Raw genomic sequence first — 15019 nt, forward strand, 5'->3', positions numbered from 1 at the left:
TTGATTTTTATGTTTTATTTTAAAATTAATAAAAATTGTATTGATTTTTATATTTAAATGATGATTATGTAATAATTATATAAAAAATATTAATTTATATTTAAATCATATTTAAAATTAAAATTATCAAAATTTTCAGAGTCGAAACAAACCGTGAAAACAATCTAGATTCTCGACCTTAGGAAAATTCGTAGGGTACACAAGCTAGCTTGTTTTTTGCGCGTGGAGCCCAGTTGCTGAAAAGATGGCAGTGGATCTTTGAGGTCGACATGCGGTGTCATACGTGTAATTATGGAGTTGCGGTGTCCTGAAATATAAATATAAACACATCGTACTTTTTGTAACATATTTTATAATGATATTTTAAAATAAATAGTATTATTGTCAAATTTCGTATAAAAATAATATTATTTTATAAAAATCTCGCTTCCTACTTCTATCTATGCTCAGCTGCCACGCACTATCTGCCACGTTTCACTCTCCATATGTCAGTCCGACCCTTTAATGGCCAGCTATCGATTTCTGAAGATAGTCCACCCATCACGCATCCTACCCCAAATGCCAACCTTCCAAATTACCACTATCTTTATCAATAGTAACCCACTAATGCATAATTGTTCTCCAATTTGTAAAAATATCCGTGTTTGGGCACTGGTCCTGGCTCTGATTCTGTTTGCCTGACAGACAGAGATGGCCCTCATGAATCTTTAATCAGGTAAGAGAAATACCCGCCACGGAAAACAAAGTTCCCATTTTTTTACGCAATTTTGAGGTGGGTTTTGATCCATAACTGATTTCCACCCCCCACCCCACCTATTGCCATCAGCACCCATAGCTTTTCTTTGTCATTTCTGTGTTTCTGGTGGCCTTAAATGGAGTTTTTCTTTGAAGATATTTTTGTACCATCGTGTACCTGGATAAGAACGTGGTGTAGGATTGATAGCGAGTTTCTGAGTGATTCTTGTCGTTGACGTGGTTTAGATCTTTTTGTGTCAAGTTGGGAGGTTTCTAGCGATTTCTAGGTTATCCGTAGATAGAGATGTTTTTAACTTCCGCAAATAATTTATGTCAGTTTCTTACAGTAACAGTAATGGTCGAATTTTAGCGCAATTTTTACATTCTTGTGCCTTTTTTTTTTTTTTTTTTGTTGTTTGGGGGCGGGGGGGGGGGGGGGGGGGGATTGGATTTTCACATGAGCCAGCTGTCTTAGAATCTAAGATGTTTGTCTTGTTACTCGAATAAAAATCTGTCCTTTTTCTTTCTTTCTCCTTCAGATAGTCGTGTCTCTCTCAGTATGTGAGGTTCCTATTGATATTGTTGAATTTTCCAGTTTATAAGTGCCTCGGGAGCGTAAAAATATTGGGTTATTGCTCAAGAATGATCGAAATGAAAGAGAAGAAATTCCTCACTGTGGCACCCTTCGAATGTGCTTGGAGAAAGGATTTGAAGTTTCGGGAAGCCGGCCGGGGCTGTGTAGCTTTTGAAGCTTTTGCTCACAACGATGTTACCCTGGTGTTCCGGGAGAATGTGGGAAGCCAGCACTACCATTACAAAAGAGATAATAGTCCTCACTATACAATCATATTAGGTAGTCACAGGAATAAGAGGTTGAAAATTGAGGTAGATGGGAAAACTGTGGTTGATGTGGCGGGTGTTGGGCTTTGCTGTTCTTCGGCGTTTCAAAGCTATTGGATCAGTATCTATGATGGGTTGATTAGCATTGGCAAGGGAAGATACCCTTTTCAGAATCTTTTCTTTCAATGGTTAGATTCGAACCCGAATTGTAGTGTTCGGTATATTGGGCTTAGTAGCTGGGATAAACATGTTGGATACAGAAATGTGAATGTATTGCCGTTAACGCACAATCATATATCTTTGTGGAAGCATGTGGATTGTGGTGAAGTAGAAGGTGAGGAGGATGGGGAAGAAGAACTTAAAGATGAATTCATGGGGTATGCGAACTGGGGTCTTGAGAATTTTCTTGAGAGTTGGGAGTTATCGGATATGGTTTTCGTTATTGGTACCGAGGAAAGGCATGTACCTGCTCACAAGGCTATCTTGGTAGCATCTGGTAATTGGCCTTTGAGTTCGTCTGAAGATGTTGTCCGGCTGCATGATGTAACTTATCCAGTTCTCCATGCACTTCTTCAATATATCTACACAGGCCAGACCCAGGTACATTAATTTTCTAAATTTCGATTGCTTTACTTTCTAGTCGCTCAAATATGGCAACTGTAACTTTGTTATGGAGACTTATACAATAACAATGGTCGGGTCTATGTTTAATGCAGATTCCAGAGTCACAACTTGGTCCCCTGAGGGCTTTGGGCTTGCATTTTGAAGTGATACCATTAGTGAAACAGTGTGAAGAGACCATGGAAAGGTTTAAACTAAATAAAAAGTTGTTTGACTCAGGAAAGAGCGTGGTATTATCATATCCAAGCAGTCAGCCCCACTGTTGTGCAACCTTCCCCTCGGGACTTCCAGTAAATGTGCAAAAGCTCAAACAATTGCTCTTAACCGGAAAATATAGTGATGTGAAGATCGATATCGAGGGTCATGGTTTTGTTGCCCAGCCACATAAAATTGTTCTTAGTTTATGGAGTTTTCCATTTGCAAAGGTGAGCCAAATTCATTCTTGTGTGACTCCCTCGCCCCTTTCATGACATAAAGGATCTTTTATGATGAAAAGTTCCGAACCTTCAATAATTGCAATCTTCCTGTAGTCTTAGCAATTCCCTTCTGAACAGGGACAGCTAGTATTTTCTGTCTGGTGAACTGGATTCATATGAAATAAATAATTTTAAATGGGTTAGATATTTTATGTGCTTCAATTATTAAAAAAAAAATGTACCAATTGAAATTGTGTAATAATCTTTCTGAGCCCCATAATTATCTTTTATTTAATGCTTGTAAAATTCAAAATTTTTATGACTCGACTACGTTCCAATAAATTTATGACAAACCACAGATAATCCTTTTGTATCTTAAATGGGGCAAAAATGTGAATTTTCTTTCAAATTCTATTCTCTTGGGTCGAACAATGCTGGTAATCTGCTTGTGTCCATATCCAACGCACGGGTGGTTAACAGAAACTACTAGAAAAGTGAGGCATATAGATTTAATGGAGTAACAAGTTTTTTTTTATGCACGTACTTTGAAAGATGACATTTTAATAGTTCATTGCTCCTTGTGCATCTGGTTGGTTTTTCTTTTACCGATTCACATGATTCTCTATTAAACAAAAAGTTGAACTGGCAGATGTTCACTAATGGAATGAGTGAAACCATGTCCTCAGAGGTTTCGTTAAGGGATGTGTCACCAGAAGCATTCAAAGCTATGCTCGAGTTCATGTATGGTGGTGAACTTGATATGGAGGCAATAATGGGTTCTGGTGCCTTATTGCTCCAACTTCTACTTTTGTCCGATCAATTTGGAGTTGGTCTTCTCCATCAGGAATGCTGCAAAATGCTTTTAGAATGCCTTTCGGAGGTAGATTGGTAACCCTTATCTTGCCTCATAATTTAGTTTTCTGATAGTGGTTAAAATCATCATTTTTGTCTGTTATTATTACAGTAAGTTACTTCTATGACTAGAAGTAAAAGACGGACAAGTGACTTGGGGTTCCAGACTTCTGAAAAAAAAAAAAGAAGAGAAAAGATCCGCTTTGTGTGAATGAGTTATTAAATATTGATACCTCTCATGTACATATTACATGCAGGGATGGAGTACTCCTAGTGGAAGAAGGTCATACAACGAGTTTTTCTATTATGCACAAGTTTAATGGACGAGGAAGCAGACAGTTTTGGCAAAGTAATTGGACTGTTGCTTTTTCAAGCTAACCATTGAACTTTGTTGCAGGACTCAGTATGTCCAATTCTCGAAGTGGTTACATCAATACCATCATGTAAACTTCTCGAAGAAACATGCCAGAGGAAATTTGCAATGCACTTTGATTACTGTACAACCGCAAGCATTGACTTTGTCTTACTAGATGAGACAATTTTGAGCAATATCATTCAGGTTGGTTCTCACTTTTCATGTCACTTCTTAGTTTTGATATTGGTGTTCTAGGATTAAGATAGCTAGATAAGAGCAGATGTACTCTCCTTGGAAGAAAAGTGTGCTAATAACCAAAAAATAGAAAAGAACGATGCTCCACAAATGGAGTATGGTTCCAGCTTGATGAGTGGTATAATGATCGGTTTGGTAACTTAAGTGTACTGGACTGAAGAGCGTTTGTCACACAAGTATACCATGTTGGTTAGTTGTTGGAGAAAATGCTGAGAATGTTCTCAAATACCTTGATTGCAATTTAGATGTTTGGACCCATTTATTTCGGATGTTGAGATAGACTACCATTACTTGGAGTTGAGAAAGGAGAATTCCATCTTAAGCTAAAATCACAAGTACAAAGTAGATATAAGAATACTCTTGTGAATCATTTTCTTTCTGATAGTTTGGGCATCCTAGTAATAATTCTCTTAAAAACTCTATATCTGTACTTCTGAAAAGTCAGTTGTTAATATTTAATATTGTGTACTCTACATTGTGGGTATTACAGCATCCAGATTTGACAGTCACTTCTGAAGAAAAAGTTCTCAATGCAATCTTAATGTGGGGCTTGAAAGCAAAGGAATTTTATGGATGGGAGATGGTGGATGAGCTGATTATAACTTCAGCCCCTAAACAGCTTTTTGGGGAAAGGCTTCAGTCAGTTCAGGATCTGTTGCCATTTGTGCGATTTCCATTACTTCCACATGCTTTACTTAAGAAGGTATTAATGCCCCTTGATATAGAGAGTTATCCGCCAGTGTACTGAATGTTTCTGTTCATTATTTTTACTTCATTTGTATTTGTAATGATTTTTCAGTTGGAGAAGAGCAGCATTAGCAGGCATATTTATAATTTTGATAATCTTGTAAGTTATTTCATTTTTTTTTTAAATTTTTCCTGATTGCACTATTTGGTGAGCATATGGAACTTTTGTTTCCTACTGATTTTCTTCAATGCTAATGTCACAGGTGAAGGAGGCCATCTATTGTGTAGAATATAGATTGGCCAGGCCAGAAGATGGTCAAAAGTAAGTCAAAAAAGTATATTATGTTTGTGTTATTGATGGTTTCTGATCTCTGGATGCAAGGGGCTTCCCTGTAATGGCTTAAATTGTTACTTTTATCTAAGAAAGATCCATAAAGCATGATGACAATAGTTTATTTGCCTGCCAAGGACAATGAATTTGGCTAAGATTCCTACCTATCAAAATGGCTAATATTCTTTCCGTGGACACTTTTAAAGAGCATTTAGCTGACATTGTCTTTTGTATTATTTCGTTCTGTAAGGTAGAGCCAGAATGTATAACAAAGAGTCTGGCTGATATCCGTTCTGTAGATCTTCAAATACAAGTTAGCTGACACCGTCTTCCTTTTGCAGTGTGAGATTTCAACATCGGCGATCTAGTTATAAGGAGCTCCAATACATCTGTGATGGAGACAGCAATGGAGTTTTGTACTTTGCAGGCACATCATATGGGGAACATCAGTGGGTAAATCCCGTTCTGTCTAAGGTAAAATTCTTAATTCTTCTTTCTTTCCTGTCAGTTTCTTGTTCTTCTTCCCCAGTTTTTTCCTCGTATCAAGATCTTGATAGGTTATCAATCATTTTTAACACAGCTTCCAATCCCTTGTAAATTTGAATTTTTCAGAGAATCACCGTCACAGCCAGCAGTCCCCCTACAAGATACACTGATCCCAAGGTTTTGGTCTCAAGAACTTATCAGGTATAATGAATGAAATTTTTTTTAGAAGTTTGTTGCACCATAAGCTTCTCTAAACGGTAACTGAAAACTATTTCCCTATGTAAGGGAACGTCTTTTGCTGGGCCTCGCATGGAAGATGGACATAAATGTGCATGGTGGGCAGTGGACATTGGTGAAGAACATCAGGTTTCACTCTCTTTACTTACTCAGTATAATGTTAGAGTATCAGACTATTAGTGATCTTCTTCTGATGTCACAAAATATAATCGGTGTTCTTCACACCAAGTTTCCTCTTCCAGGCACCATAGAAGAATGTCATTATCAGTAGAGCAGCATGCTTTTAATAGCATATAGAAATTGACCATCAGCTTTGTTTGGGCCTTGTTAGATGATGGTATCATGCCCCCAATTCCATGAACTCAATTAAGCTTATGTGACACCCAGTTTGGGCTGATTCCTTTCTTGATTAGTGAAGGTCCTGTCTTTGAGTTTTAAGCCCATAAAAATTTAAAATGGGGAATGGAAGCTCATACTCTGGAAGCAAGAGGATATTGGGAGAAGTTGAATAAAGAAACTAGCTGAATAAAATCAAATCAAATACTACAATTTGATTAGGGTGGCAAAAGATGGCAGTTGTAGAGAGATTGTCGGTCTAAGTTATGGTTTTTCCTGCAACAACTTCATTTCATCAGGGTGTAAAAGATGCTTTTAATTATGTCTCTTAATGTATCCTGATGCAAGAGGTTATTGATGCAGCTCATGTGCAACTACTACACTTTGAGACAGGATGGGTCAAGGGCTTTTATGAGATCTTGGAATCTCCAGGTACAGGCACCATCTCCCGGATATAGGATCAAATTTTCTTCTTTTCTTTTTCTTTTATATTTGTTCTTTTTTTCAGAATGTTAAATATATATTTTTTTACCTGAAACGCTAATGCGGGTGAAATATTTACAGAAATGTCTTTCTCATGGATTTATATTTCAGGGCTCTCTGGATGGGAAGACTTGGACAAACTTGAGAGTACATGAGAATGACCAAACAGTGTGCAAAGCTGGTCAGTTTGCATCGTGGCCTGTGGTTGGACCAAATGCTCTCCTACCCTTTAGATTCTTAAGGGTTATTCTGACCAGCCCCACCACTGATGTTTCTAACCCCTGGAACTTCTGCATTTGCTTCTTAGAACTTTATGGTTATTTCCACTAGTTTCACGGGAATTACGTGCCTCCCTGACTTCTGTATCATACTTGGTACTATCCCCACATCGTGTACATTGGCTTGGTTGTGCGAATAAAGCAAGAATAAACTCTCAAAAGTCATTTTATTTGCATCCTACACATTGGGCCAAACATAAACTCAACGCATGACCAATTTTTTCATCCAATACTTCAGTAAATCTTGTAATAAAGTAGTGCATCGAAAATATTTCGAAGATGGCTAGCCAGAACCGTGACGGTTAGGTTTGGTGAAAAAGACTAAGCTTCAGGTTAGCAAGTAGAAAATTTTTTTGGCAACGAATAATTTGGTCGAAGAGGTAGTTACCTTTTGATTTTCTCGCCTTTCCCCATAATTTTTTTCCTTTTCTTTTTAAATATTTTCGATAGGATAGATAGATACGGTATCACATACTGGCACACAGGCCTGCAACCCGATCCACCAAAGGCAGTTTTGGGTCCGACCCGAACCATAAACTAACTGAGGGTAAAACGGTTTGATTTGACCCGGCATGTTGCGGGTCGGGCCAAAACTTTCAGAACTGCATCATTTTACCTCGTTTTGCTTTCAGTTCTTCTACAGGCAGTCTATTTAGCGCACACCTTGCGCACCCTCATCGATGTGGCAGTATAATTTAAAAATTAAAAAAAATGCCCTTGAGCCTAGAACAAAATTTGGAGGAAAAAAAAATTGAATCTGGGTTTTGCACAAACCAATTTTCATTTCTCTCTCTCGTCTCCGCACGTCTCTCTCGCCACCAACACTGAATCTGGGTTTTGCACTCACGTTTCTCTAACTTTCTTGCTTCCTGTATTGATGTGAGGAAGATAACACTTGGAAAAATAGAAATCGTAGATCACAAAAATGCTTATAAGTTGTTGAGGTCGCCGGCGCTGCCTTCCTTGGGTATTCTCGTCTTGGCTTTCTGCTTCTTCTTCGCTGGAACCTTCTCGTCAGCCGGCTTCTTCTCTACCTTTCCCAGCGCCATTGATAGACTAGAGAGAGTGCAGTGTGAAACTTCAAGACGAGACAGATGTGGCAAGGCTCGGGAAAGAAAGCAAAAGTTCTGAACTTTGATGGATGGGACGTTTAATTAAATCCGTGGCAACCAGCTGGTTTCATGCGCAAGGGTTCACAAAATGGTCTGGATTTAGCCTTTTCCTTTTGCTTTCCCCTTCTTCCTTTTCTAAGCGAAAAAATCTAGTTGCAAGCATAATTGTGCACTAATATGTGCACCAATCTATTGTGATTGGACAAAAAGTAGATTTTATTGAAAACAGTGCTAATTTAAAATTTAAGTATGGAGGAATCAGTATTGGTACGCAGATTAGTACGCGACTTTGCTTGTATCTAGCAAAACTCTTTCTAAGCACCGACACCCCACCGCCACTAACACCAACGTAAATCCCCAGTACCAATTGCATCAACAGACCCAGAAGCTCCACCATCATCAACCAAGTTGTTACTCATCTGATGCCAAAAGGAGACTAGAGGCTGATTAAGAGGAGTTTTATGTCTTGAAAGAAACATCCTTTCGAGGCAAAGCCCAAGAGAGATCAGACAAAGCCACGAAAATAAACATCTTCTCGATTACGGCAGGCATTAATTGTACGTAAATCCTTCAAACTAATCCCTTGAATTCACAGTAGCCCACTGATCTTTACGAGCCCCAATAAGTTAGCTCTCGCCACCGTAAGCCGAGTTGTTGCTGGAGCACCTCCCACTGCTAGTCAATCTGACCACTGCGGCCTCAGGGAGATGAAATCAAAATAGCCCACAATAGAGACGAGAAGAAGAAGAAGAAAAGCTAATAACGTGAAGCATTAATATTCTGTGATTTACAATATGAGTTTCTGTTAAAGTAAGAACAACAACCTCGCACCTTCAGATCCTTCCGTCGTTCTCGCTACCAAAGAGTACCATCAAAAGTCATGCTCTAAGTTTTCGAATCTTCATATCTCCAAGTTTTCAGATCTTCAAATCGAGGAGAAGGAATCTATATTACTAGACAATCGCAACGGAAGTGAGGAACGAGATTAGTCGGATTCAAATTTCATCCGATATTAGTCGGATTGGAGGAACGTCGAAGCCGACATTTACTCAATCCGATTTTAGCGGGTTCAACCCAATCGAGTTGTGCGGGTTGTGCGGCCCAACGGATATTTTGCACAGGCCTACTGGCACATATGTAAGTAGTACATGATAAATGATTGAAAAAACAAAAAGTGTGACTATAACAAATTTGGCATAACATACATTCATACGTAAGATCAGTCCAAGGTTCAGAAATATTGTCTCCCATCTTTTTTTCTACCTAACCAAAAAGGCCCATTCTTTTCCATAAATTTTGGGGATATCGAGAGCAGGATCCAAAAGCTTCCAAAGGCAACTAACTGTGAGTCAATCGATGCTCTACAATGGAGAGGTGAGAAACCGTTCAGAGGTTGATTACCTCCGAACGGGTGGTACAATGCCCCTACCAGGTGCTGCTCCACGTCCAGCAGCCTGAGCCTGCAGAACAAAATAAGAATAATAATGCAAGTCAGGACACTTCCAATCCATTAAGGAAAGAAGCAGGTCGTGCATACCAACGAAATAAGATTTCAAAGTATTTTTTGCTGCTCAGCGCAACACTCAAAGATGAAAAAGAATAAACATTGCTCACGCACCATTCTACATGTTTTATGGGTAAAAGAAATTTCATTAAGGCAAATGAAACACAGCATTATAAATTTATGACGGGTTTCTCCCAATTTTCTCATGCATGACAAATTACACTGAATTATTTTTTCTTTGACAAGTAAGACAATGAAATTATCTTCGCTTCATTGAAGTTCTAATATACAGCTGTCAACTCAGTATCTCAAATCATACTTGCATTTTAAAGATGTTATTGGAGAAATGCTATTTGTAAGCCTTTTAATGAAACATAAATTCATCATTCCTTGACCTGTCATCAAATGATTGAAAACCTACTTGTGTGACTTTCATTTACATGCCAATAATTTGATGACATGCCAGAAGATGATGAAAGGACAACAATGAAAAGGCTTATTGATGTTATTTTTCACGTTATTGACCAAAAAGAAGAATGCTTAAACACACCAAAAATAGAAGAGTTTTACCTTAGCCCGCATAGCAACCGCTCTACCCCTGCCAACTCCAAGTGCCGCACCCTTACCCTTTAACAAGTCCAGAAAACATATGTCAGAAAAAGTAAAGCAATGTAGAATTCATAAGTATTCTAATTACTTCAAAACAGAAAGGTACCTTGATCCTGGCATCCAGACGCTTGAACATTGGAGCATTCTTCAGCATGTCCGGTATGACCATGAACCTGTTAAAATTTCAAATCATTAAAGAAAATTCCAGTAAGCTAGCAACAAGCACAAAAAGGTGACTTGAGAAACATATAATTTAAATCGTCTTATAAAACAACAGATGATTCGGATACCTGACTTTGCTGCCTCGAATAAAGACATGCTCAAGTTGTGAGACCTTCCCATCCTGTGGATGAGTCAACAAGAATGAGCAACAATTGGAAATAGAACAAGAGTATAAACAAGAGAAATAATTTATCTAAAAATCTATTTAAGTAATAAGGAATGACTGTATTAGAACCAAAAACCCATTATTTGAAAAGGCTCAAATATATGTACATAAAACTGGCATCAACCTACTTCTATGCCAATATTCGTGGTAATGAGAAGAATCGCATGAAAAGTATACAGGCAAGTGACGGCATTGGCTGCCCCAGATTTTCCACAATTGTAATTTAATATCTTGATATATACATACATATATATATATATATATTCTCATTTCATATATATACATATATGGTTATTACCTTCCCTACCTGCTTGTGTCCAAGTATCCCTCTCTATTTTTGTCGACCATGGTTTCCTATTAGAAAATAAATTTAAGCAGACTATAAGGTATAGAGATTGATCTAAATGAGGTGGGAAAATAACTTATTGTCTCAAATTAAACAGTGAACGATATATGCACGTATTCCTACGGGTACCGTCCATGCATCTAGAGGAAGCCATAATCTCTTTGATACCTCAAATTTATAATCTGAGAAGCGAAGAGTATGACCTTATGAAATTAGGAGGACATAAGCTAGTTTAAAGTGTGACGATAGACGAGCGACTTGCTGCCAAACCATCGCGCCATTTTATTGTTCCATATAAACACCATGCTCCACATGCATAAAGTATTTAGACGATTTCGACTCAACTTTTTTATTTTTTGGACGATTTCGACTCTAAACTAACCCAGAATTTCTGGAGTAAGCATATTCAAACCAATCATTCAAAGACTAAGGGGCCTAAAATGTTCTCATTAAAGCACTTTGACCTACCATAGAGCACAACGTCTTGGTGAAGCATAGTTTTCTGAACCACCAAACAGTAGGGTTCAAGAAACTCATACAGAGCACCAAAATTTGAGAAAAAAATCTAGGGTTTGGGTACCTTAGCAGTATAGGTAATGTTCTCGAGCTGGCAGTTCCAGTTGTCTTCGCACTCGATCATGCTACCTCTGTAGAGCTCTCCGCTCTTGAGCTCCACCGTCACCACGTGCCCGGAGGCCTCGTGTAGTAGCTTCACCGGTATCCCCAAGCTCCTGCTCATCCTGCCTCTCTCTCTCTTTCTCCTTCGCTGACTCTGTGCAAAACCCTAATTAACCCCCAAACTCTGGGCCCTTTTTCTCCCCGGACTATCGAATTGAAATTTATAGCGCTGTTGACTTGTTGAGTGTTGGGCTCGCAGCAACGGTAAGGGGCATTTTTATCATTTTGTAAAGTTTGTGGTGGCATTCTTGGTATGCAATTATCTGTACATGTACTTGTGGATTGTCTCAGCACAAGGTTATTTTCGTTTCTTAAAGCAATGAAAGCTGAGGGTTATCGTCTCAATAAGTCTCAGCGCTTTTTACGGCACTTTTTCGTAAGTTACACTTCATTCCCTTCTCTTTCTTATGCAATCATTTATTTTATACAAAAATCTAATTATAAGTATAATTATATATTAATATATATTAATTTAATATAATTAGTCAAAAATTAAATTTTATTAAAAATAATATTAATTTAAATTTTAAATATAAAAATTAATATTAATATATAAATTAATATGTGATTTTATTTATTTATATATAATAAAATTTTTTATTTTATAAGCTTTTATGGTACACCTTTTCCCCTCTAAAGTTAGGCAGTGATGGATGTATTGCTTTCTCGAACAAATAAACATGTAAGCTACATGGGTTGCCTAGCTCACGGAATCGCGTTTTCGCCGTCTAAATGCCACACGCGTTGCTATATTATAGTCCGTGAACTCTACTCTTCTACATCGTCACTCATTATTACTGTAGAAATGTTACAATTATAAAAAATTTCACAAAATTAAATTTATAAAATAATATAAATTTATATAATTCGTTATATCTATTTAATGATAGAAATATCTATATAATATTAAATTATGTTAATTTATAAATTTATTTTTATTAAATTTTTTTATAATTAAAATATTTCTCTTATCATTAATATAGGATCATATATGTAATACTCCATATTTTAATATATTTTAATAGAATGATTTTTTTTAATTTAAATATTAGTTTTCTTGTTTTAAATTTATCATAATTCTCGTTGGTTTATTTTATGATTTTTAAATTGTAAAATTTATTTTGATGTACTTTCTAAGTATTAATTAATATTTTGTAATTAAATTATTCTTTACCTTATTAGTTTATTATTGGGTTTTAAATTAGTGTTGTTGGATTTTTTTTATTATTTTATTTTAGCTAGTCATTTCGTTTAAATTATTTTGTTTAACTTACTATTTTTAAATTTTTTTCATTAGATTAATTCTGTGACCTAAGTTGTGAGCACTGGATCTTAATTCTTTCCATCCCTTTTTTTTTTCCCTTTTTAGTTTCCCTTCTTTCTTTTTCTCATTTCCTTCCTCTGCTTCTCTGCTCCTGTGCGCAACACCCCCCTCCCTCTCCCTCCGTTTGTTTTTTCAACTGCGCACAATGTGTTAGGGACCCCGGTCTTGTCCCTAACACTAAGAATTACGAGCTCATCTTGGTGATGTTGGTGACCGAGTGATTTTGCCAACTTGCTTAGTCTTCAACAAAGGGTAGTGTTTGAGTAGAGGAATGATAACAGATATGGTGGAATTGGATAGGCTAAATGTTAATTCGGTGTGTTTTGTGATGACCCGCTTTTACGTGTATTTTCACTGAATAAGTGTTTTTAATTTAATTAATATATTAGTTTATTTATTTTAAATTAATGTATTTTAATTGGTTTTTAATTTATTTGATGTTGTGTTTAATTTATTTTAATCGTTTTACAGTTTTAAAATCGTTTTCGGCGAATCTGTTTTTAGTTTTCGGAATGAGGATTGGACCTCATTTCATTTCTTTTCTCTTTTTCTTTTTCCCTTTTTCCTTTTCTTTTTCTTCTTTTCTTTTTTTTTTTTTCTTTCTTTTTCTTCTTCTTTCTTCCCCATTTCCTCTCTCCCGCGCGCTGCCACTTCGACCGCCCATTGCGTCGTCGTCCAACGACTGTGTTGTACACCACCCCCACCATTATCTTCCCCTTCCACCAGAGATCATCCCCACCAATTTTCAGAGCCATCGGACCAGCCGTTAGCCGCCACGACCCCCTGCAAGTCACGGCACCTGCTCTGTTTTTCCCCTGTCGCCGGTTGCTTTCGCAGTCCAGAACCGCCGCTTGCCGGCGGCGTGGCCTACACCACCCACCCAGTTTTCTTCCCCTTTCACCGGTGAACATCCCCACCAAGTTTCACCTCCATCCGAACCACCGTTAGCCACCACGAGCTTCTCCAAGCCACACGGTTTTTCACCGATTTCGGCACCGTCGCACCACCTCTGGCCACCATCTCTTCACAGTTTCTTCCCCTACCTCTTGCCGACCTAAACCACCCATTTCCGGCTTCGATCCATTGCTGGAGCAGCTCCCATGAGCTCAACTCCGATTTGAGCTTTTTCCGCTTCCTACGCCATTTCCACTGCCACCCACGGCCGAAACTCATTTCCCTTAACTTCATAAATATCTCAAAACCATTCCCTATCAATTTCGTGCCTTGATTTGTCACCGTTCAAAAGTGGGTAATTTATTACCCACGGCCACAGTGTAAATTACACTGTTACGTTGCTTTTCTTCCGCCGTTTGCAACGCTGCGAGCTTTTGAAAAATACCATATAGCGCTATAAGTATTTTTCAAACTCTACTTTTATATTTAAATGTATTTTACTTTTACAATAAATATTTATCTACTAGTTGGTTGATTCCGGACTGAGTCCGAGGAGTTCGGGGGTCGGATGGATTGAGGACGGAGTGTTTGGTTTTGGTTATTTGTGATTGCTTGGTTATTTGTGCCATGAGGCGTACGTTACATATTGCATACATATGCATTTTATTTCAATTGAGAAAATCTTGTTTTATTGGCATAAATGGATTTTCGGGTGCATGTGTATCACGACCCCAAGCCGGGATGGGGTATTATCTCGGTGGAGCTCATCTGGTCACTCGAGAGCATAATAAACTGAGTGACGTCCCCTGAGTTGTCGCTGGGCGACAATGGGAGCGGGGGCTAGAGGATGCTTGGTTACGAAAGCGCGGGGTGCAAAACTGGGCATTGCTCGTTTAGGTGTCACACGCGTGGTCGTTACCTGCGGTGTGGCACAAGAGCCAGGGTGTGCGGATGACCCCTAGGGGAGGTCATGGCGCATACGGATTAATTGATTAATGGTTTAATTCGGATATAGGACAAATGTGACTTTTGGCGTGATAATTGGAAAGGATATGTTTTTGGGCCAAATGAGATTTTTGGCGTGCTTGGAAAAAAATATGATTTTATGGGTTTTGAGCATTGGCATCCTTTCATGCATATTGTTTGAGTTTTATATGTTTTTATCTAGTGGTGTTTGGATTTTACTTACCTGCGACACCATTTTTGGTACCGTAGATTTTGGTGCAGAGTTCGAGGAAGAGGAGGAGGCTGA

At 38.0% G+C, this 15019-nt stretch overlaps 2 protein-coding genes across 3 annotated transcripts; one reads left to right on the forward strand and one right to left on the reverse strand.

Moving 5' to 3' along the window:
* Nucleotides 1-549: 549 nt before the first annotated feature.
* LOC122315563 (BTB/POZ domain-containing protein At2g30600) lies at nt 550-7077 on the forward strand. 2 transcript variants are annotated; one of them, XM_043131542.1, is made up of 13 exons: nt 550-715; nt 1275-2175; nt 2292-2621; nt 3262-3492; nt 3862-4023; nt 4565-4777; nt 4874-4921; nt 5025-5083; nt 5434-5566; nt 5705-5779; nt 5864-5944; nt 6515-6583; nt 6746-7077. In XM_043131542.1, the coding sequence occupies exons 2-13, from the start codon at nt 1378-1380 to the stop codon at nt 6962-6964; spliced, it is 2418 nt and encodes an 805-aa protein (XP_042987476.1). In that variant the 5' UTR covers nt 550-715; nt 1275-1377; the 3' UTR covers nt 6965-7077. The 2 variants fall into 2 exon arrangements, with proteins under 2 accessions (XP_042987476.1, XP_042987477.1); XM_043131543.1 differs by having other exon boundaries at nt 1331-2175.
* Nucleotides 7078-9183: 2106 nt separating this feature from the next.
* Nucleotides 9184-11703, reverse strand: LOC122315565 (small nuclear ribonucleoprotein SmD3b). The gene is made up of 5 exons (XM_043131544.1): nt 11452-11703; nt 10428-10480; nt 10244-10310; nt 10099-10155; nt 9184-9484 (listed from the first exon to the last, which is right to left on the reverse strand). The coding sequence occupies exons 1-5, from the start codon at nt 11608-11610 to the stop codon at nt 9422-9424; spliced, it is 399 nt and encodes a 132-aa protein (XP_042987478.1). The 5' UTR covers nt 11611-11703; the 3' UTR covers nt 9184-9421.
* Nucleotides 11704-15019: the final 3316 nt, after the last annotated feature.

Source organism: Carya illinoinensis, chromosome 7 (assembly GCF_018687715.1).
Source record: "Carya illinoinensis cultivar Pawnee chromosome 7, C.illinoinensisPawnee_v1, whole genome shotgun sequence".
NCBI lineage: Eukaryota > Viridiplantae > Streptophyta > Magnoliopsida > Fagales > Juglandaceae > Carya > Carya illinoinensis.

Excerpts from the sequence above, each read along its gene's own strand:
- LOC122315563 (XM_043131542.1), top strand. The coding sequence starts at position 1,378 with ATGATCGAAATGAAAGAGAAGAAATTCCTCACTGTGGCACCCTTCGAA. Across the intron at positions 2,622-3,261 it reads GGAGTTTTCCATTTGCAAAG|ATGTTCACTAATGGAATGAG; the intron begins GTGAGCCAAATT and ends TTGAACTGGCAG. Across the intron at positions 6,584-6,745 it reads TGAGATCTTGGAATCTCCAG|GGCTCTCTGGATGGGAAGAC; the intron begins GTACAGGCACCA and ends TTTATATTTCAG.
- LOC122315565 (XM_043131544.1), bottom strand. The coding sequence starts at position 11,610 with ATGAGCAGGAGCTTGGGGATACCGGTGAAGCTACTACACGAGGCCTCC. Across the intron at positions 10,481-11,451 it reads ACATTACCTATACTGCTAAG|GATGGGAAGGTCTCACAACT; the intron begins GTACCCAAACCC and ends ACTCATCCACAG. Across the intron at positions 10,311-10,427 it reads ATTCGAGGCAGCAAAGTCAG|GTTCATGGTCATACCGGACA; the intron begins GTATCCGAATCA and ends AAATTTTAACAG.